The 23,291-nt window shown below is 36.4% G+C and overlaps 1 protein-coding gene across 1 annotated transcript in view; it reads right to left on the minus strand.

Moving 5' to 3' along the window:
* The window catches only part of APPBP2 (amyloid beta precursor protein binding protein 2), a 52,723-nt gene that overhangs the window by 12,910 nt on the left and 16,522 nt on the right, over nt 1-23,291 (minus strand). The window contains 7 exon segments of the mRNA XM_030295457.1: nt 326-431; nt 512-579; nt 2,510-2,599; nt 7,130-7,298; nt 13,021-13,144; nt 15,625-15,776; nt 18,254-18,342. Coding sequence (XP_030151317.1) covers nt 326-431; nt 512-579; nt 2,510-2,599; nt 7,130-7,298; nt 13,021-13,144; nt 15,625-15,776; nt 18,254-18,342 — 798 coding nt within the window.

Here is a 23,291-nt window from a genome sequence, read left to right on the forward strand (position 1 = left end):
AACTCTCGTTGCTATTACAAAGACAGGTCTAATGACTCATACCAAATCAACAATGAAGACAAGTCATTACGGGGGCAAAATGATAAATGGAAAAGTACTCTTAAATATGAGCCCACAAGCTAAAAATTCTTTTCCTGGATAGTTCTCTTTAACTCTTAAAACATTTATTTTTAATCCTTCTAGATATTATTTAGTAAAATAATGTGCCATATTTGAGGAGGGGCTCAGAAAGAGTTGTTCTTAGAAAGCGGGTTATACACCACAAACAAATACAGGTCAGCAAGGCAATTCCAGTTTAAAGAAAAAAGTGCAACCATTAACATACCTGATAAATTGCAACAGACTGACAGATATTATCTACATTGAGTAAGTAGAACCCATAATCTAGCAGTGTATCAGAGTATTTTGGGTGTTTGGATCCAAAATGATCCCTATAAAAAGATATAAAACTATTAGGATATAAAGCAGGGAGAGACAATTTGAAATGGTATTTTTATTAATAATCACCTACCGTGCCAAATACACTGCATGTTTAATTAGCTGTTCTGCCTTCTTAAATTCACGTTTTACAACACAAGCCTAAGGATAAAGCAAAAGATTATTAAATAACTCTCAGTTAATTAGTGTGCTAAAATAAGTACGTATTATATATTCAGACTATAAAGGTCAAAAGAAGAAAAGCATCTTCAAACATAAATAAAAGGGTTCTATTTATTAATTTCTTCCCTTCCAAGCACTTGAAAATTCTATTATAAGCAGATCTGTACATATTCTGGGAAATTACAAAATTAAAAATTTTGACAGTCATGCCCAATACAAACCTGTTATAACAAAGTTATCTTACAAAGCTGGTATACTCCCATCCTTCCAGATTACATAATAAGTAAGTAGGGGGGAGGGTTCAATATAGTATTTTCTAAGCTGCTTATTTATAGCTCAGTTCTAGAGTGGCTCAAGTATCTTGTAGTTTTCCTCTGTTAATTTTAAAATGCATAGAATTTCAAGTTTTCTTATTCTTAAAATATTCTGATTCATGAAAATAGCCAATAGTTTTCAAACTCTAAATATTATCTGCATATAGAAATACAAATCTTGGGGGCGCCTGGGTGGCGCAGTCGGTTAAGCGTCCGACTTCAGCCCGGTCACGATCTCGCGGTCCGTGAGTTCAAGCCCCGCGTCGGGCTGGGCTGATGGCTCAGAGCCTGGAGCCTGTTTCCGATTCTGTGTCTCCCTCTCTCTCTGCCCCTCCCCCGTTCATGCTCTGTCTCTCTCTGTCCCAAAAATAAATAAAACGTTGAAAAAAAAAATTTTTTTTTTTTAAATAAAAAAAAAGAAATACAAATCTTGGAATCTTGCACCTATATATATTAAGTTTATTTTGAGAGAGAGAGAGAGAGAGAGAGAGAAAGGATGAGCAGGGGAGGAGCAGAGAGAGAATCCCAAGTAGGTTCCGTGATGCCAGCGCAGAGCCCAGTGCGGGCTCAAACTCATGAGCCATGAGATCATGACCTAAGCCGAAACTAAGAGTTGGATACTTAACCAAATGAGCCACCTAGGCACTCCTAAATCTTGCATATATATTAAACTGTCTTAACATTAAGTGTATATTCAATGTTTTAAATTAATTACAAATATAGTAATATCCCTCTTCTAGCTCTGATAATATGAATAAAGTTATGCCACTTACTTGTCTAAAATGACTTATTTAAGAAGTTTCGCAGAATCTTAGACCCTTTTAAATTACAAATTTAGGATCTTTATTCTAACTGAAATTTCCATAATTAAAATCAACCAAAATGGAATACTCAAAACTGAAAAACCTCTGGGTAGAAAAAATATACTTGAAAAGTATGACACTGTGAGGCTGTAATACTACCACTCTAAGATTTAATACTAGGTTAGCCTTAAGGAGAAAAATGACCAAAGTCCCTACAATTGTGGCATAAGGAATTGAGGCTGCTGGAAAGGCTAAGAAAAACAAAAGCAAACTTGGGGCGCCTAGGTGGCTCAGTCAGTTAAGCATCTGACTTCAGCTTAGGTCACATCTCATGGTTTCTGAGTTCTAGCCCCATGTCCGGCTCAGTACTGACAGCGCAGAGCCAGTTTCAGATTCTTTCCACACACACACCCCACCCCTCCCCCTCTCATGCACACGCACGCACCCGCACATTCTCTCTCTCTCAAATAAATAAACATAAAAGAAAAAGAAAAGCAAACTCAAGTTAGGATAGCTAGCACCAAAATAATGTTTCAATCTGTACTTCAGTGAGTTGTATTATCAAAATGAATTTTTTCATGGGTTTTCTGGATATAGGAAAATTAGCTCAATTCTATACATAGGATGGTTTTAGAAACCAGTTTTCTAAAAGTGAGCATAGAAACTTAGAAAATAGACCTTGTTGGTCCATGAAGTACATAATACCTAACTTGTTAAATAACAAGTTAACTAAAACAGATTTAAAGCTTGCTAAATCTTGTAATTCATTAATAATTTTAACATTATACTCACCTTAGAAGCTTGTCTTAAAACATCCACCACAACTTTGACTGGTAAGCCCACTGTGATTTCTTTCATTGCCTCAATGCACCATTTGTAAGCCTAAAAAATATTTACAAAGAGTAAAAACTGATTAATCAAACTGACAGTATGTAATGAAATGATTGTGTATCTCTCTCCTAAGCTTTCAAGTAACACACACAAAGTATTTACACTTAAAATTTTCTGAGACTAAGTTTTCTTGAAAGCGTAAGTTTGTTACATTTTTCTTTGAAAAACTGACAATGAAGAAATCAAGAGCATGTTCTCTCTTGTCCACAAGACTTTGCAGATACTGCTCCCTCTGCCTTGTATACATTCTTCTCTCCTGAACTCTTAAACCCAAGTTAAGTTAACCAAGTTAGTTAAGTTAAACCCACCTAACTTGTCTTTCAAGCCCTAGATTAGGCTTCCTATACTTTCTTCTCCTAAGGCAATGCTTATTATTTTGTATCTTAACTACCTGTTTAGTTGAGTGCTTACTTTGTGAGAACTACTATTCTAAGCACTTTATGTGTATTAACACATTTAACTGACACAACAGCCTTATGAGATGCAAACTACTATGGGAAAATGAGGTGCAGAGAGGTTTAGTGCCAGGCAATGTGTTAACACCTAGGTATCTATTGGGAAATAAAACAATATGTCCTTCCTCTCCCAGTGCTTAGTGGAAGAAAATACTTCCTTTGCAAGCTTCCTTCTCCATTCCACCTAAAAGATTCAGAAGCAATTTTTATATAAAAATGAAATGTATGTGATTTAGGCCAAGAAAACCTGGTTTATAATAACCAGATGTTGTTTCAGAGTAGTAAGTTAAAATCCTTCAAACTGTAGTGGACTGTAATACTGCTTTAAAATATTTACTGCTCCTGGGGTGCCTGGGTGGCTCAGTCAGTTAAGTGTCTGACTCTTGGTTTTGGCTCAGGTCATCATCTCATGGTTCATGAGTTCGAGCACTGCATCAGGCTCCGCGCTGACAGCACAGAGTCCGCCTGGGATTCTCTCTCTCCCTCTCTCTCTGTCCCTCGTCCGCTCTGTCTCTTAAAGTAAATAAAAAAAAAAAAATTTAAAATATTTACAGCTCCTCTTTGGGGAAGGATATACTTCCCTTCCACATTAAAGACGACATGGTCATGTGATTTCCTTTGGCCAATTTAAAAACTAATTAAAATATGAGAAGTGAAATGTGTGATTTCTGGGAAAAAGCTCTTAGAGCAAGTAATACTTCCTCATGATGTTTTTGCCTCTGCTCTAAGGCTGGTAATGTTCTAAATAGAGGATGCTCACCACATGGTTTTGATCAAAGTGTAAACAATGTTAAGCAGAGCCACAGGCATCCCAAGACAGAATGTAGCATGAGCAAGAAAACCTTATTTTTCCATGTCATTGCTATTTTGGGGCTTATATTACCTTGGCATAGCTGAGGCCATGCTAATATCAAAATATGATGATAATTCATTAAGCTATATCCTCGATATTTGCATACTTTTCTGTAGCTATCAATGACAAACTTATCTATTTTTTTTTCTTCTTTTTTTTCTTTTCTTTTTTTTTTCCTTTTTTCTTTTTCTTTTTTTTTTTCTTTTTTTTCTTCTTTTTTCTTTTTTTTTTTTTTTCAACGTTTATTTTATTTTTGGGACAGAGAGAGACAGAGCATGAACGGGGGAGGGGCAGAGAGAGAGGGAGACACAGAATCGGAAACAGGCTCCAGGCTCTGAGCCATCAGCCCAGAGCCCGACGCGGGGCTCGAACTCACGGACCGCGAGATCGTGACCTGGCTGAAGTCGGACGCTTAACCGACTGCGCCACCCAGGCGCCCCCAAACTTATCTATTTTTAAAAGAATAAGCTATCTAGGGTGCCTAACTGGCTCAGTTGTTAGAGCATGTGACTCTTGATTTTGGGGTGGTGAGTTCAAGCCCCACACTGGGCATACAGTTTGCTTAAAAAAAAAAAAAAACAATCAAAATCCTTCAAGATACATTTACGGCCTTAAACATTCCTCATGAATGTGCTGAGTGTTGCAAAGACCACGAATAAAAAACATTATAAACTCTTAATCTAAATGTAGACACAAAATAACTGTCAATTAAACAGTAACTGCCTAGTAAAGAAAGTGGAAACTGATAAATAAAAGGCATTTTTGTTCCACTGAATACACTGGTGAGTCTGGACCACCAATACATTGGTAGAACTGGGTATGAAGCAAAGAATGGCAAGATATGAATCAATCTACGTGACAGAAAGAAGAGTGCAGAGTTCCAGAGGACAGTATGAACAACAGGAATGAAAAGAGGAATCAGAAGTGGCTAAGATGAGTTCCTATGCAGAGATATAAAAAGATGGGGGGGGGGGGGCGCACATGAAGAACTTTCGAAGTAGGCATTTCTCTCTTTTTTAATTTAATTTTTAAAAAACGCTTATTCATTTTTGGAGAGAGGGAGCGGGAAAGAGAGGCAGAGGGAGAGAGGCAGAGAGAGAAGGAAACACAGAATCTGAAGCAAGCCCCAGGCTCTGAGCTATCAGCACAGAGCCCGACATGGGGCTTGAACTACTCATGAACCGTGAAATCATGACCTGAGACAATGTCGGACACTAAACCAATTGAGCCACCCAGGCACCCCTCTTCTTTTTAAGTAAGCTTCACGCCCAGCATGTAACCCAATCAATGCCAGGCTTGCGTTCATGACCCTGATATCAAGACCTGAGCTGAGGGGTGCCTGGGTGGCTCAGTTGGTTAAGCATCAGACTCCGGATTTTGGCTGAGGTCATGATCTCAGGGTTGGTGAGATGGAGCCCTCCCTGTGCTAGGCCTGGACATGCTTGGGAGTCTCTCTCTTTCTCTCTCTCTCTCTCTCTGCCCCTCCCCAACTTGTGGGAGCATGCGTGCACATCACTCTCTCAAAATAAATAAACTTAAAAAAAAAAAAAAAAAAGACCTGAGCCAAGATCATGAGTTGGATGATTAACCAAATGAGCCACCCAGGTGCCCCTTAAGGTAAGCATCTCTACTACTCAAACTGTTGTTGGAGATCTCTCTCTCACTTCCTCCTTTACTGTCATTGGAGATCTCATAAAGTCAGCTATCCACACAAAGGCCTTCTGTGAATGGGTTCTTTGTTCTTGGTGTGTGAAAATAAAAGAAAGAGGCTAAGTTCTATATTTGGGTTGAGAAGCTATGGAACAATCATTGCACACAAGGGGCAGCAAAACAATCCATCAACAGAACTAATTCAGCAGATATAGGATTCATCATCAAACGTAACCAGAAAAACATACATAACACCCCTAAGAAATTGAAGGCATGTTGGTAAAGGTTTTAGATTTTTACAGGTGGGTTTGATGTCTTCTTACATGGATATGAATAGCAGGATGATCCTAGCAGCAGGGTTGCACGTCATTGTATAATCATTCTAGAATTTTCTAGCTTTACCTCTAATTGTAATTTTCCTTTATGGAGAATATGGAATATATTAATGGGGCAAAAATCAAGATAGGAATAATTATAAAATATGAAAGTTAAATGACAGTTATGTGGCAGCATAAAATAATTATGATATCCTTCCATAAGTAAAGCAACCAAGTAAAGGAGTTAAAAAGACATAAATCACTTCTCAACTACATATTCATTAGCACTAAAGCATTAATTTAATAGTATAAAGACAGGAGCAAAGTTATCTTTCTCATAAGGCAGAGGAAGGAGAAAAACAATGCAATAAAGTATAATAAATAAAACCTAGCTTCCCATTAAAATGAATGCCTTCAAGTTATGATATTTTACCCAGAGCTGCACATCCAATTAAGAAACCATCTACTAAAGGTTCATTTGACAGAGCATGCCCATCAAAATAATTTAGATAGCAATATATTTGGTCAAATTAAAAACAAAAATAGGCCATAAATCATATATGTGTATGTTTAAAATACATCTCACAGAATGTTTTTTTGTCTCATTTTAAATATTCCATTACAAAAAATAAAATCAAAACAAATAATAAACATTCCATTACAAATGTGTATTGCTTTAAGTAAATCCAGTATGTAAAAATATGATTAAGACAAATATAAGATTGTATGATTTATCCTTTCAAAATTTTTATTTTATTTTATTATTTATTTTCATTTTTTAAACAAATTTCATTATTTTTTTTAAGTAATCTCTATACCCAGTGTGGGGCTCAAACTTACAAACTTGAGATCAAGAGTCACATGCTTTACCGACTGAGCCAGCCAGGCACCCCCGTCCTTTTTTTTAAATCGAAGTACAGTTGACATGCAACGTTAGAGTGGCTTCAGGATACAACACAGTGATCTGACAATTTTATACAATATGCTATGTTCACCACAATAAGTGTAGTTCCATCTGTCACCATACATTATTACAATATTACTGACTACAGTCCCTATGCTGTACTTTTCAAGCCCATGACTTATTTTGTAACTGGATATTTTGTACCTCTTAATATCCTTCACCTATTTCTCCCATCCCCTCAGCCAGTAACTATTAGTTTCTCTTTGTTTATCTGTTTGTTTTGATTTTATCCTGTTTATAGCTACCTGCTGATCACAATGAAATGCACTTCAAAACACTCACCTCATCATAGTGACTTTTTGCAAATAGTAGTGCACACAGTTCTCCATACAGTGCAGCTTTGTTTGCTTGCTGGCCATGTTTTGAGAGTTTATCCATATATGTCTGAGCTAACTTAAACGTCTCTTCACCCAAGTGATATTTGCAGTTTCCATTTCGCACATGAAGCAACCTGCAAAACCAGAAATAACATTCCTCTATTTTTGACATTTCTAGCATGGTCCTCTCACAGATCGCTACTTAGTACCACCCAAATGAGTTAAGGAAACTAGATGTAAGAAGTACGGGGCAGCACTGGAAAATAACCATCTGGCCCAAACCATGACTGACTAAAGCACACAAAGAGTTGTCTCTTCCCAGAAAACTACCCATGATTAATCTCATCCAACTCTGATTCTTTTTGTTCTTTAAATATTTTGCATACTTTGTGCACTCAGAATGTGCTACATCTAACCCTTAACTCTTTTTGTTTCAAATCCAAAAGTAATGCAGTCTCATTATAAAAAAATTGGAAAACAATGAAAAAACAAGATCAACATGAAATACTATTACCTACCATTACTTTCCATTCTTTTGTTCTAGTTTATTTGTGCAATACTTGATTACTAACTTTATCTCATGTTGCTTCATAAATGCTCATTTTTTGGTTATCTTTCCAGTAAGGTAGGTTGACTGAAAATAGTGGTATTGTCACCTATTTCTTTTATAACCTTTATCTTCTATGGTGGAAAAACACAGTTCTTTACACAAAGTAACTGTAAAACCATGTACACTATCTAATGATATGTAAGAGTAGCAAAATGCATTAGGTCAGATTGTGGTACCAACAGACTACATACATCTGTATAGACTATGCAAGACAGAACAGTGAGGACCTGACATATATTTATGTATCTATTATAATGCTGGCTAGAACTTTATGTGCATGTATTATGCCAATACAATCTTCTGAAAATGCTCAGCCCTGAGAGGGAACAGGGTATAAAAATCATTTGAAAGAAACCAGGTATGGAGAATCTGGGAAGGATTCTTCAAGAATATAAAAAACAGATATTTAAAATTTATTTTTTCTAACTATACCAAAAATATTAACAGATCAATGACTCAGAATGAGAAACATGTAACAGTCTTCTAATCGCTATCATTTCTTTGTACAGTCAGGGAAAACAGATGGAATAACTTCAAATGAACCAAGACAACTCAATAAGGTGGCAAACAGTATACAATGCCAGTGTGTATCCTTCCAACATTCTCCATACAGTTATCTGCTTTTAGAAAAGACTAAGACCCTCCAGCAAAATAATATACTAAGGTTAACCAAAGATTCTGAATTTTTTATAACATCAAATTCAAACTTAAAGCAGAAATAAGCAGTCATTTTCAGGCTTTCCTAGAATGGAGAATTGAATGGATTTATATTTTTAAGCAGAAATATAAAAGAAAAAAATGTATGTTTTGGTATACATTTCAAGTAAAAAAATTTTTTCAATGTTTTATTTTTGAGAGAGACAGCATGAGTGGGGGAGAGACAAGGAGGGGAAACAGAGGATCTGAAGCAGGCTCCAGGCTCTGTGCTGACAGCAGAGAGCCCAACGCAGGGTTCAAACCCACGAACCATGAGATCATGACCCAAGTTGACGTCAGACGGTTAACTGACCAAGCCACCCAGCATCCTGGTATATAGAAAATTTTTAATGCTAAAGTAAGTGTACTGATACAGAAAAAAGAGACAATGTCATTTGACTGCCAAATTGCTATTCTAATGGTCAAGTAGTTAGCAATGATCCCTGTCACAATGGAAACTACGCACAGGAAAATAGAACTGAAAACTAGTAAAAGATTACTGGAAAAAGAAATATGCTGGTTGATATGATAAAGTTTTGAGAGACTCTTACAGTCCATTATTGACTGAACACCTATTATGTGCCAGTCATTTTTCTAAGTGAAAGGGATGCAGTGGTAAATAAGACCCTAAGGAGATTCACTCTAGGGGGAAGGAGTATAGGATAGGCAGACAAACACACCAAAAAATAAGACATTCATTTAAAAATAAATGCGGGGTGCCTGGGTGACTCAGTCAGTTAAGCATCCAATTCTTGATTTCAGCTCAGGTCATGATCTCATGGTTCTGTGAGTTCGAGCCCCGCATGAGGCTATCTGCTTGGGATTCTCTCTCTCCCTCTCTCTGCCTCTCTGTCTCAAAAATAACAAATACACTTAAAAAAATATAAATGCTACGAATCTTATAAAAATAGGGTAACATTATCAGGAGCTTCCTTTTTTTTTAAAGATTTTATTTTTGGGGCACCTGGGTGGCTCAGTCAGTTACGTATCCAACTCTTGGTTTCATCTCAGATCGTGATTCCAGGGTCATGGGATTGAGCCTACACTCAGCGTGGAGCCTGCTTGAGATTCTCTTTCAATCTTTCTCCACCCCACCACCTCTCTCCCCCACTCACTCTTGCTCTCTCTCAAATTAAATTTTTTTTTTTTTTTTTTTTTTTTTTTTTTTTTAAGAAATCTCTACATCTGGGTGCCTGGGTGGCTCAGTTGGTTGGGCATCTGATTTCAGCTCAGGTCATGATCTCGCAGTTCGTGAGTTCAATCCCTGTATTGGGCTCTGAACTGACAGCAAGGAGCCTGCTTGGAATTCTCTCTCCTTTCATCTCTGCCCTTCCCCTGCTCACTCTCTCTCTCTCTCTCTCTCAAAATAAATAAAATAAACATTAAAAACAAAATAAGAAATCTCTACATCCAATGTGGGGCTCCAACTCACAACCCCAAGATCAAGAGTCATGCTCTACCGACTAAGCCAGCCAGGTGCCCCATGATCAGGAACTTCCTAAAGAAGGTTCTCAGGGTAGATATGGAAGAATTCTCTTGAGAAGCTAACATTTGAGTTGATACCTAAATGATGAAGAAGCAATCATGTGAAGGTCTGTAAGGAAGCATGTTTCAAACAGAAGGAATAACAACTTGCAAAAGCCCTAAGGGAAAAAAATGGCACAATCAAAGAACAGACAGAAGACCAACATGTCTGAAGTATTATGAATAAAGGATTATGTAAAAAGAGATGAGAAACCAGGGGTGTCTGGATGGCTCAGTTGGTTAAGCATCCAACTCTTGATCTCAGCTCAGGTCATGATCTTAGTTTGGGAGATCAAGCCCTTAGTTGGACTCTGTGCTGACAGCATGGAGGCTGCTTGGGATTCTCCCTTTCCCCTTCTCTTTGCCCTTCCCCTCCCTCTCTCTCTCTCTCAAAATAAACAAACTTAAAAAAAGAGAGAGGGGGCACTTGAGTGGCTCAGTCAGTTGAGCGTCCAACTTCAGCTCAGGTCATGATCTCACATTCTATGGGTTTGAACCCCACATCGGGCTCTGGGCTGACAGCTCAGAGCCTGGAGCCTGCTTCGGATTCTATATCTCCATCTTTCTCTGCCCCTTCCCTGCTCATGCTCTCTCTCTCGCACATTCTCTCTCAAAAAATAAATAAAACATTAAAAAAAATTTTTTTTAAGAGGAGAGAGAGATGAGAAAGCAGAGATAACAAAGATTTAATAGGGCCTTGCCAGGTCAGGGTAAGGAGTTTTGGCTGTAACAGTGAGATCTGGTTTATGCTCTAGAACAACGCTAATAGAATTTCCTGAAATATTCTATATCTGCTCTGCTCAATCTGGTAGCCACCAGCCACAAGTGTCTACTGAGTATCTGAAATGTGCCTAATGTGACTGAGGACCCAGTTTTTAACTTTAATTAATTTTATAAAGTTGTACATGGTTAATGACTATATACTGGACAGTGCAACTCTAGAAAGACTCCTCTGGCTACAGTGTGGAAGATGGATTATAATAAAGCCAAGAGTGAAAGGAAGACAACCAGGACAGAAGGTATTACAACAGTCCAAAAAAACCCAAAAATGACCTTGAGAAAAAAGGATGCGTATTAGAGATACAGAGTTGGTAGTGATCCAAAGGGTTCAATGAGGAAAAGGTTAAACTCAAGCACAGGCTGTAAACTTACCGAAGGAAAAGAACAGTATTCACCTTTCATTTATACAATACTAGAAATTGCATTTCCAACAATATTCACTATATTCTCACTAAAAATAAATTTCTAGAAATTATTTAATAATTGGCATATGATGGGGTATCAAACTAAATATTTTAAGCCAGAAATGCACAGCTTGATATTTTCTCCACTTCCTGCTGGTTGTCTACTGAAACAAAAGGGCAAATTAAACATATGGAGACTCTTCAGGGTCTGTATGTCCATCTGGGCTGACACAGAACAGGATGAAGGATCCAAGAAACTTTTAGATCCAACTGAGGATCCAATTTTGCCTTAATATACTCAGTCTAATGAAAAGGCAGGTTCTCAAGGTTCTCCAAATGTGGTTCTACAATGTAAGTATAGTATTTTATTATCTTTTAAAAATATTTTATTTTTAAGAGCAGTTTTAGGTTCACAATAAAACTGAGAAGGTACAGATTTCTCATATACCTTCTTTCTCATAGCATGTTATTCTTTTTTAATGTTTTGTTTTTGAAAGAGGGCGCACAAGCAGGGGAGGGGCAGAGAGAGAGGGACAGAAGATCCAAAGCGGGCTCTGCACTTGACAGTTGCAAGCCTGATGCAGGGCTCAAATTCATGAACTGTGAGATCACGACTTGAGCTGAAGTCAGACACAACTGACTGAGCCACCTAGACGCCCCTCCCATAGTATGTGATTTTTATGAGAAAATACATTTGTATCTACCTGATCAACAGCTATTGTCAAAAGCAATTACTATTTAACTGGTTAAACTATTCACTGTTTGGAAGGAAAATATACAAGTTTAGAAGTCATTAGCTTATGAATATATTCATGTTAAGACTGAGCAAGATGGGGCGCCTAGGTGGCTCAGTTGAGTTCCAACTCTGGATTCTGGGTCACATGATCTCGTGGTTCATGAGTTTGAGCCCCATATGGGGTTCTCTGCATCAGCACAGCCCACTTCAGATCCTGTCTCCCTCTCTCTGTGCTCCTCCCCTGCTCGCACATGCGCAGGCTCTCTCTCATTCTCTCTCTCAGAAATAAATAAACATTAAAAAAAATGTCAAATCAAATTTTGGGACAGAGAGAAAACTTACATAAAAATACCCATAACTAAATGTTACATAGAAAAAACGAAGACAGTAAAAAAGAAGAGTTATTTCTAGCCTTGCCTGCCTTTCCTTTAAGTACATGTTAAAAAATGTATTTTTAAAGAAAATAGTTATTTATAAATAAAATACTAATCTTATTACACAATTCTAGAAATGTAAACAGGGGTAAAAAAAATAAACACCCAAGAAAAACATGTTTTTATTTTCCCAGCATCCAGTGCCTAGCACAGTTTTGGGTACACTGAGGCATTCAATAAATAATTGTTGAGTGAATGAACACACAAGCTCTACAACATAGCAAAAATATATATATATAAAATAGGGACACCTAGGTGGCTCAGCTGGTTAAGCATTCAACTTCAGCTCAGCTCATGATCTCAGGGTTCATGAGTTTGAGCCCCACATTGAGCTCTCTGCTGTCAGCACAGAGCCTGCTTCAGATCCTGTGTCTCCCTCTCTCTCTCTGCCCCTCCCCACTCTCATGCTCTCTCTCTCTCTCTCCCAAAAATACATACATACATACATACATACATACATATACAGTCTGGTTCATAATATTCAAATCTAAACTAAGATGCCCATAGCAAGTTAACTATATTTTGGTGATCAGAGATAGGAGGCCAGACTAATGAAACTATGACAAACAAATATAACCTCTGAGGTTTGTCCAATTGTTAGGAGTATACTTATACAAGCTAAAACTATAAAAGCCACTAAGGACCATTACAGTAGGATTTGTTCCAACTTACCTCACACAACATTCTACTGCACGAAACCAATGAAGCATCTCATCATGTAGAGTACACAACTGAAGGCAGGACAGAAAAACTTTCTCAGCATCACTGTACCACCCTGCATCTGAAAGAAAGCCACCTAAAGGACAAGAAAACCAGTAACTTTAAATAATTTAATAAGTAATTTTTTAAATAATTTAATAAATCACTTGAAAGCTAAAATGACACGCTTAAAATTAGTATTATCTAAAATGAAAACACCCGTAATATTAAAGTCCTGTGTTTAGCCCAAAACAAAGCTACTGTGAAACAAAAAACAAAACAAAAACTTTCAAACTAGGGGGATTAGATCAAAGTTGAGACCTTGAATAAGGAGTCAAGAGTTTTAACCCTCTAAAAATACTCTATACTCTAAGAATTGACATTTTCCAGTTAATTAGCCATATATTTCAATAATCCTAACATTTTCAGTCTCTCTATACCCAATCTCAAAGAACATCTCAATAAAGCTATTATTAAGAAAATTGTCTCCATTGTCTCCAAATTGCGGTAATTTTAGGATCAAGACCAATAACTTAACTATGAGTTTGTTAGAACTTGATTCTACCTGCAAGATATTTCTTCAGTCTGGCTCATTATAACAACCAGACATTTGGTATAAATGCTTGTGGAGCTGACAGAGGACGTCAATGAACACTAAAAACTTTCTGCCTTTCACTTTGGTTGATACTGAAGTTGTTCTACAGATTTTTACATAATCATCTAGGACCAAAGGGATGTCAACCTTAACATTCATCAAGATCACAGATACTCTTTTGCTAGAGACATTTTTGGGGGACAATTCTTGGTTGCAGTTTTATTCCATGGGACTATCAGAGGATAAATTTCTTTTCAGGAAAAATGTTCTGAAGTTCTTCCAGCAAACTGTCTATGACCACTACAAAGAATTATTCTAAGATTGAAGGAAATGATCATGAAAATTTGTTAGCAAAGAAAGTGTATTTGCATCTGTAAGAGAGCTAAAACAGGCATGTGCACACATTAATGTAAGGAGTTAAAAGTGAAAGGTAGTCTGTGTTGATGGAACAGTCCTGTATCTTGATGGTAATGACAGTTATATGAATCTTTACATGGAATCAACTGCATAGAAACATACACACACGTGAGTACATGTAAAAATTGTTGAAAATGCAATAAGGTCTGTAGTCTACTTAACAGTACTGAACTTGGGGGCACCTGGGTGGTTCAGTTGGTTAAGCGTCCGTCTTTGGCTCAGGTCATGATCTTACGGTTCATGAGTCCGAGCCCATCAGGCTCTGTGCTCACAGCTCAGAGCCTGGAGCTTGCTTCAGATTCTGTGTCTCCCTCTCTCTGCCCCCTTGCCCCCCACATCTCTTTCTCTCTTTCTCTCTCTCTCAAAAATAGACATTAAAAAAAATTTTTTTAAATAGTGTTAAAGTCATGTCAATTCTTGGTTTTGATATTGTCTGTGAATCTATAATTATTTCAAAAAAAAATTTTTAAAGAAAGTAAAAAGAAGGGTAAGTAACAACTTTAATAAGTAGTTGCCTGAAACATACTTATCTATGTAGATTTGTAAAAAATATACAAAATGTTATGCAGGGGTGCTTGGGTGGCTCAGTCGTTTAACCGTCTGACTCTTGATTTCAGCTCAGGTTATGATCTCATGGTTCATGGGTTCGAGCCTCATGTCAGGCTCAGTGCAGACAGAACAAAGCCTGCTTGGGATTCTTGATCTCCATCTCTTTCTGTCCCTCCCCCATTCACGCTCTCTGTGTCTTTAAAACAAACATTTAAAAAAATTTCTTTTTAATGTTTATTGCTTATTATTTATTTTTGAGAGAGAGAAACAGAGCACGAGTGGGGGAGAGACAGAGAAGGAGACACAGAATCCAAAGCAGGCTCCAGGCTCCAAATTGCCAGAACCAATGCAGGGCTCGAACTCACGAATGCGAGATCATGACTTAAGCCAAAGTTGGCTGCTTAACTGACTGAGCCACCAGGCACCCCCAAATAAACATTTTTTTTAATGTTACACAAAATTTAAACAGTATTTTTCTCTGTATATAACAAAACCTTCTCAGACTCCTTCCCCATATGTTTTCAGTATTCTTGTAACATCCCATCAGGAAATACAGGATTACCCTCATTTTAGAGACTGAAAAACTGAGGCCTTAAAAGGATTAAGTCTCATGCCACAGCATATGGTAAGCTGGTGAAAGAGGCTGGAGGCAGCAGGACATGTTAGCAAAACATGTGGTAAGGAATTTATAGATGCAGGATTCTAAACTTTTAGTACACTACCAGCTATGTGACTTGAGCAAGTTCTTAACTTTTCTGAATCTTTCATTTGTAAAGTGCCATTAATACCATCACACCACTGGAATGTTATGAGGATTTGGAAAATATAACATTTAAATGCCTACTTTAGTGTTTGGCACAAAGTTAACATTCAATAAATCACACCTAATTTTTCTGATGTTTTTCTCAACTTCCTTATGTAGACTTTGGGAATGTTCTGGTGTAATCCTTTATCATTAGTAGGTTTAATGAGTCATGTCCTACAATAAAACACTCCTCTATTTTACTATTACTTACCTAAAACAAAGCCAACCTGAATGGCTTTTTCTTTTACTGCAGCATCAGATTCTGCTATGTAAGAGCACCGCCTACTGAATGAGTAGGCCAAGACTGAAGCAACTTTCACACCATGATCCATCAAAGCCTGGAAACAATGATGAAGCAAATGTCTGAAAGAGAAGAAAAGATTATTTTATAAAGATAACATATTTTACAGTTTTAGAAAGTGCTAGCTTGATTTTTATTTTTTTTTAAGTTTATTTATTTATTTTGAGGGAGAAAGAAAGAGAACACATGTGCATGGGTGTGCACAGGTGTGTGCAAGCAAGCAGGCAAGGGGCAGAGAAAGAGGGAGAGAGAGAATCCCAAGCAGGATCCACGCTGGGAATGAAGGGCTTGAACTCACGAACTGTGTGATCATGACCTAAGCCCAAATCAAGAGTTGGACACTTAACTGACTGAGCACCCTGGCGTCCACTAGCTTTCTTTTTAAAAAATAACACTACCATTATTTTCCAAGATGGAATAAGATACAAAAAACTTTCTGCCTTATGAATTATGAGGCCATAATAATCCATAATTTAGCCTAATATTTTTATTCAGTAGATCACTGTGTGTTCCTCTATGTGTAAACAAATGTCAATAAAAAAGAATAAAACTAACTTTTCTTTTTCAAAAATTATTTGAGAAAGAGAGAGAGAGAGAGAACACGAGCAGGGGAGAGGGGCAGAGGGAGAGAGACAGAATCCTAAGCAGGCTCCACACAGTGTGGAGCCTGACGTGGAGCTCAATCCCACAACCGTGGGATCCTGACCTGTGCCAAAATCAAGAGTCCCTGAGCCGAAATCAAGAGTCAGATGATCAACCAACTGAGCCACCCAGGCGCCCCTAAAACTAACTTTTAAAAACCAAATGATCTTATAATTCAATAATAATCCAATTTAAAAATGGGAAATGGATTTGAATAGAGATTTCTCCAAAGAAAGTATACAAATGACCAATAAGTACAAGAAAAGATGCTCAACATCATTAGTCATTAGGGACATGCAAACCCAAATCACAATGAGATACCACTTCACACCTGCTAGGATGTAATCATTATTCTAAAAAAGTGATGACAAAAATATGTAAAAATTGGAACTCTCATACATTGATGGTAGGAACATAAAATGATACAGCCACTATGGAAAACAGTTTAGAGTTTACTAAAAAAATTAAACAGAGTTATCATATGTATACACCCTTAGTTATATACACAACTGAAAACATATGCCTACACAAAATCTTGTCCATAAACGTTCACAGCAGTATTATCATAATAGCCAAACAGCCAAAATGTTCACCAACAGATGACTAGATAAATAAAACACAGTATATTCATACAATGGAAAATTACTCAGCCATAAAAGGAAAGAAGTACTAATACAAGCAACACCATGAATAAACCTTCCAAACATTGTAAGTAAAAGAAGCCAGTCACAAAAGACCATATACCATATGATTCTCTTTTCTAGAACAGGTAAATCTAGAGACAGAAAATTGATTAATGGTAGGCTGGGGGTAAGAGGAAATAGGAAGTGATTGTTAATGGGTACAGGGTTTCTTTATGGGGTGATGAAAATGTTCTAGAATTAGATGGTGGTGATGGTTGCAAAACCTTGTGAATATACTAAAGACACTGAATTAATTATATAATTTAAAATGGTGAATGTGGTGGTATGTGAATTATATCTTAATAAAAAACTTTTAAATGACAAAATTGTAAATACCAGAATCACTGCTTTGGATAAAGGGGAAAAAAGTCAAACTACATGCTTTTAGTTTCACAAATACATTAAACACTTACCAAGGGATTTTGACTTGGTGAAAGATAACCTGAGAGATGAAAGAGAGGTATTCCACTAAATCTTTACAATGGCTACGTTTAGAATTGTATAGAGAAATTTAAATTCCAGAAAGGTAACCTTTTCTTAAAGAATGCTTTTTTAAAAGTTTTGCTATAGCCTTCTTTTACCAAAATGAAGTTCTCATTTATTTTACAGATTAATTTTAATTATTCAACTAACCAAAAAGTTTCTCTACAGTACACAGGCCACATTTCAAAGTTACCTCTAACAGCGAAATTATATTATTTACCTATTATTTTCCTCTCTCAAATACAAAATCCATGAGGAAGAGATGTTGTAGAACTTATTCACAGCATCTTGAACAGTACCTGATTTGTACTAGGCATTGAACAAGTATATACTTAGTTAATTTGTTGAACAAATAAAACAACTTGGCAATATTCATATTAGAAATTAGCAGTATTTTGTAAAACTATATTCTTATTTTCCTAGAAGTGTGGGTTAGGAAAAAGAAATAGCATTTAAAGCAAATTTCAGGAAGAATGCTAAAGAGAACAGCAAGTATATAATCAAAGGCTGTGTCGTCTATACTTGTATGTGGCTCCACCACATGTAACAGCCAAAATGGGGAAGATGAATTCAGTCTCCTTTTCTTGAACACAAAAAGCAAGGTGGTAATGATGGTTTCACAACAATGGGTAGGTAGGTACTTAATGTCACTGAATTGTACACTTAAAAAGTTACAATGATAAAATTTAGGTTATGTATAGTTCACTACAATTTTTAAAAAGTGTATTTACCTTTTATCCAAAGCTCTCAATACTTTAGCAAAAACTTCCAATTCACAAAATTCACTGCCCAGTTGACATAAGCGTCCCTGTTGGTAAAGCTGAAATGAAAAATAAAAAAGGTAATTAAAAATTTTTAATTTAATTTTAATTTTACTTTAATTATACTTCTAGATATAATTTGATGGACTTAATATTTAATGAATTTAATGGGTACTACCCAAAGTCAGTATGATTCCACAGCAATAGTAAATTAACAAATTTTTACAATTCATACAAGACATTTTAATAGTTGTATATAAAGTTAAAAATTAACATTTAAAATTAATTTAATTTAGAAATTAGTATCTGGTACATGTTAAATTCTACAAAGTGCTATACACTTATTAAATAAACATAAAAAGTTATGTTCAAGAAACTTTTAAAATTAACAGATCATGTCTAAAGTAATCCAGGATGGGGGGGGGGTGCCTGGCTGGCTCAGTCAGGAGAGTGTGCAACTTTTGATCTCAGGGTTGTGAGTTCAGGCCCCACATTGGGTAAAGAGACTGCTTAAAAATAAAATCTTAAATAAATAAAGTAATCCAGGATGAAAAATAAATAAATTAAAATAATCCAAGATGGCAGGATTTCTAATCATGTCACAATCCCTTACTCATTTTGCCTGACTTTTTAGAACTTCTTTTAAAAGTAACATTTTAACAAACGTGTTCAATGTTTATCACAAATAATATATGCACATGGTTAAAAAGAGACAAATACTACTGTCCCTCCTTCTCCCACTCCAGCTTCACCAAATGCTTTGAATTTTTATATGCTATATAAATATAGTGCCTTAGAAGGCTGGAATTTTATCTTATTCACTTTATATTACACTTAACTCTTAGCTCAGTTTACAGAACAGGGGTTTCAAAAAGACAAGATCTAGAGTTCATGTGCCAAAATGGGCCAGTTAACTTTGTGCTGGGAAAATATACTACAAACTCAATCAACTAGTTCTTGGGCATAAATCACTAGTCACAATGGAAGCCAGGTCAAATTACATAAGTATATTAATGCAAATTAATAAGGACTGCTGTGAAAAATCTGTAACAATTACCGAAGAGAAGAGATAAGGGCTACCACATGCCCAGGAAGGGGAAGCAAAATGTTATCTTCACATAAAACGGTTGGATACTCATTAACAGTAAACTTTCTTAAGGAAAGATTTGCTAATTTTAGCGATGATTATGTTTTCTGCTATAGTCAGAGCTTCTGGGAATGTAAACAGTAAAATTCACTATTATTAATCACTGTCATATTTACTTTGACTATTAACCAACAGAGAATAACTCAGAAAATAAAGTTGAGAATGTATGACCTAATCTGTATTTGGAAGCTTAACAATGTGATAAGTTTTTATCTAGGGCAGAAAAGTAAATCTACTTATCAAAATAAATATATACACACACTCCCAAAATGGTATAATACAAAAAAACCTCACTTCTTACCAAAATAACTTATCATTAGCAAACTTAAGGCTTAGAATTTCTTTTTTTTTAAAACGATTTTTTTTTTAAGCTTATTTGTTTTTTTTTTTCAACGTTTATTTATTTTGGGGACAGAGAGAGACAGAGCATGAACGGGGGAGGGGCAGAGAGAGAGGGAGACACAGAATCGGAAACGGCTCCAGGCTCTGAGCCATCAGCCCAGAGCCCGACGCGGGGCTCGAACTCACGGACCGCGAGATCGTGACCTGGCTGAAGTCGGACGCTTAACCGACTGCGCCACCCAGGCGCCCCAAAGCTTAGAATTTCTTTAAGATAGGAGAAATGAAAACAAGTTATACAACCTTTTTGCCTGTACTCACCAAAGACAATTAAGCTTTGTATACATTACAACTCATCGTATGCCTTTAATGACTGAAAACTGGTACATCTTACTAAATGGGATTTGAAATTAAAATTCTGAAAAGTTCCTTCCTTAGTTACAATGTAAACATGCCCTTATTAACACAAGCCCCTCCCCCTTTTACTCTGTTCAATTTTTCTAGCTAAAAATGGGTTCACATTTAAATTCTGGGAAGAGGGTAATGACTTAATTGTTTCCAATTATCCTTACCAGGTTTATCCAAAAATGCAAACTTAGACATTCTGTGAATGGGATTTATGGATACTGATCCAGAATAAAAATAGCATTTAATTCTTAAAAAGATCTAATATGTGCCAGGCATTGTTCTAAGTGCTTTACATAAGTAACTCACTCTATACTTTCACAGATAAGGAAATTGAGGCATATAAAATTAAATAACCTGCTCAAAATCATGCAACTAAAAAGGGGTAAAGCACAAATCCGGCCCCTGGCAGTCTGTCTTTACATCCATGTTCTTAATAATGTACACTACACTGCCTCTTAAAGATAATCTATCAGGAAGGAAGAGTATATATAAAAAGAGTAATTTTTAGCTTGGTTGGGGGGAGTCGGATGGGCTAAATGGGTAAGGGGCATTAAGGAATCTACTACTGAAATCATTGTTGCACTGTATGCTAACTTGGATGTAAATTAAAAATAAATAAATAAATAGATAAAAAGGGTAATTTTTAACGTTTTTATAGAAGACTTAAAGATTTATTCTTTCATAGATTCATACAGCTTATAGAGTAGAGCTTGGAGGAAACTGAGGCTCCAGATTCCTTGGTAAGAATTCTGATTAGATTTTTAAAAATCTGACTTATTTAGGGGGTGCCTGGGGGCTCAGTTGGTTAAGGTAACGATTTTACAGTTCGTGAGTTCGAGCCCCACAATGGGCTCTGTGCTGACAGCTCAGAGCCTGGAGCCTGCTTCAGATTCTGTGTCTCCCTCTCTCTCTGCCCCTCCCCCGTTCATGCTCTGTCTCTGTCTCAAAAATAAAAAAAAAATTAAAAAATGTTAAAAAAATTTTTTTATAAAATTTTTTTTTAAATCTTACTTACTTCAGTTCATTGTTAAGTGTTTCATATTATATTCTGTACCCAATGAATAACAAGGCTATTAAAAGACTCTATCAACTTTTGGTTCTTTAAGGGAAAATAGTTTATTTTTAGAAGTAGGTAAATTACCTCCCAAGAGATATAAAACCAGACAATATAATACAACTAAAACAATACTGGAAAGGTATGAAGACAAACCAATCAATGGAACAAAATGCAAACTTCAAAAGTAGACCACAGTATGTGTAAAAAATTAACATGATGAAGAAAAAAATTTTTTGATCACTGAAGAAGGAGCTAACAAAGAGTGCATAAAAATGGGGAAAGGAGGAGCGCCTGGATGGCTCAGTCAGTTGGGCATCCGACTCTAGATCAGGTCATGATCTCAAGTTCCAGGTATAGGCCCCATGTGGAGCCTGCTCAAGATTCTCTCTCTCCACCCTTCCTGTGGGTGCATGCATGTACTCTCTTTCTCTTTCTCAAAACTTAAAAAAAAAAGGGGGGGGGGCACCTGGGTGGCTCAGTAGGTTAAGCATCAATCAGACTTTGACTCAGATCATGATCTCACGATTAGTGAGATCCCTTTGTCCCCCGTCTGCCCCTCCCCTGGCTCGTGTGCATGCTGTCACTCAAAAATAAATAAACTGGGGCACCTGGGTGGCGCAGTCGGTTAAGCGTCCGACTTCAGCCAGGTCACGATCTCGCGGTCCGTGAGTTCGAGCCCCGCGTCAGGCTCTGGGCTGATGGCTCAGAGCCTGGAGCCTGTTTCTGATTCTGTGTCTCCCTCTCTCTCTGCCCCTCCCCCGTTCATGCTCTGTCTCTCTCTGTCCCAAAAATAAATAAACGTTAAAAAAAAAATAAAAAAAAAAAAAAAAAAAGAAAAAAAAAAAGAAAAAAAAATAAACATTTAAAAAAAGAAAAAAATGGGAAAGCAAAGTTAGATGTCTCCTAATAAAATATAGTAAAAATAAATTCCAGACTTAAATGACAGCAATATTAAAAGCTACTTGGTAAACACTGCCTTTTGAAACATATCACAGGCAAAAATCATAGAGATAAGTGATTACATAAAACCCTAAAATGCCCAAGAATATAAAATATTATCAATAAAAAATGTAAATACAACGAAACCGAGTAAAATATTAGTAACACACATATATAAGAATTAACACCTTGAAGATACAAAGGGATGGAATTCCTGGTGATGTTTTAGAACAGACTAAAGTAAAAATCTTATAACATACTGAAGGAAAAACTACTGCAAGGGCAATCCAAGCCATCCCCAAACCCAGAAAACTCTTTGGGAGATAAAGATGGGGATGAAAGTCTTCCTTAACCAGAGGGATTTTTAATTGGTTGCTTTCCCAGCCAACTCAAAATCACCACAGGCTAAGACTGAACAGCTTAGTTTTGACATCAGATTAGCATACAAAATAATCTTGGCTAATTCCCAACAACAGAAACTTGGAAAGGTTTAGAAAAAAATATAAAAGAAAGTGAATTCAAACTATGGTCTAAGAACATACAGACACAATCTATGAAACTCATGTACCTCACTCATGTTTGAAACTGTTATCCCCTCTTGAAGAGTCAGTAAAGAGCAAAAATCTTCAGAAATGAAAAGCAGTTGTTATCAAAGAAAAATTACCATGACACGTAAAAATGAGTTTTAGAAAAGTTTGAGCAATATAAGCCCTCTTTTGTTTTTAAATTGTTTATCTACCATTACATATGTGTATGTTTTTTCAAAAGCTGGACAATATTCAATAAACTGCACATCTGTGAGACAGGATTTATATTTCAAATCGTTCACTTGGATTACTGAAAAGGTTAGGTAGAACTGGCTTCTCCATTACCACTCTTGTCCTCTTCTAATCAATTCCGCACAGCAGCCAGAATGATCTTTTAAAAATGTAAATTATTTCATGGCATTCCTTGTTTAAAACTTTTCAATGGCAGCCTCAGTGTGAACATAATTCAAAATTTTTAATATGGGCTACAAGTCTCTAAAAGTTATCTGACTCCTGCCTATTTTTCAAACCTCATTTTTTACCATTGTTTCTCCCTGTCTCCTATATTCCTGCCACATTAGCTTTCTTTTA

This window comes from Lynx canadensis, chromosome E1, assembly GCF_007474595.2.
Source record: "Lynx canadensis isolate LIC74 chromosome E1, mLynCan4.pri.v2, whole genome shotgun sequence".
Classification (NCBI taxonomy): Eukaryota; Metazoa; Chordata; class Mammalia; order Carnivora; family Felidae; genus Lynx; species Lynx canadensis.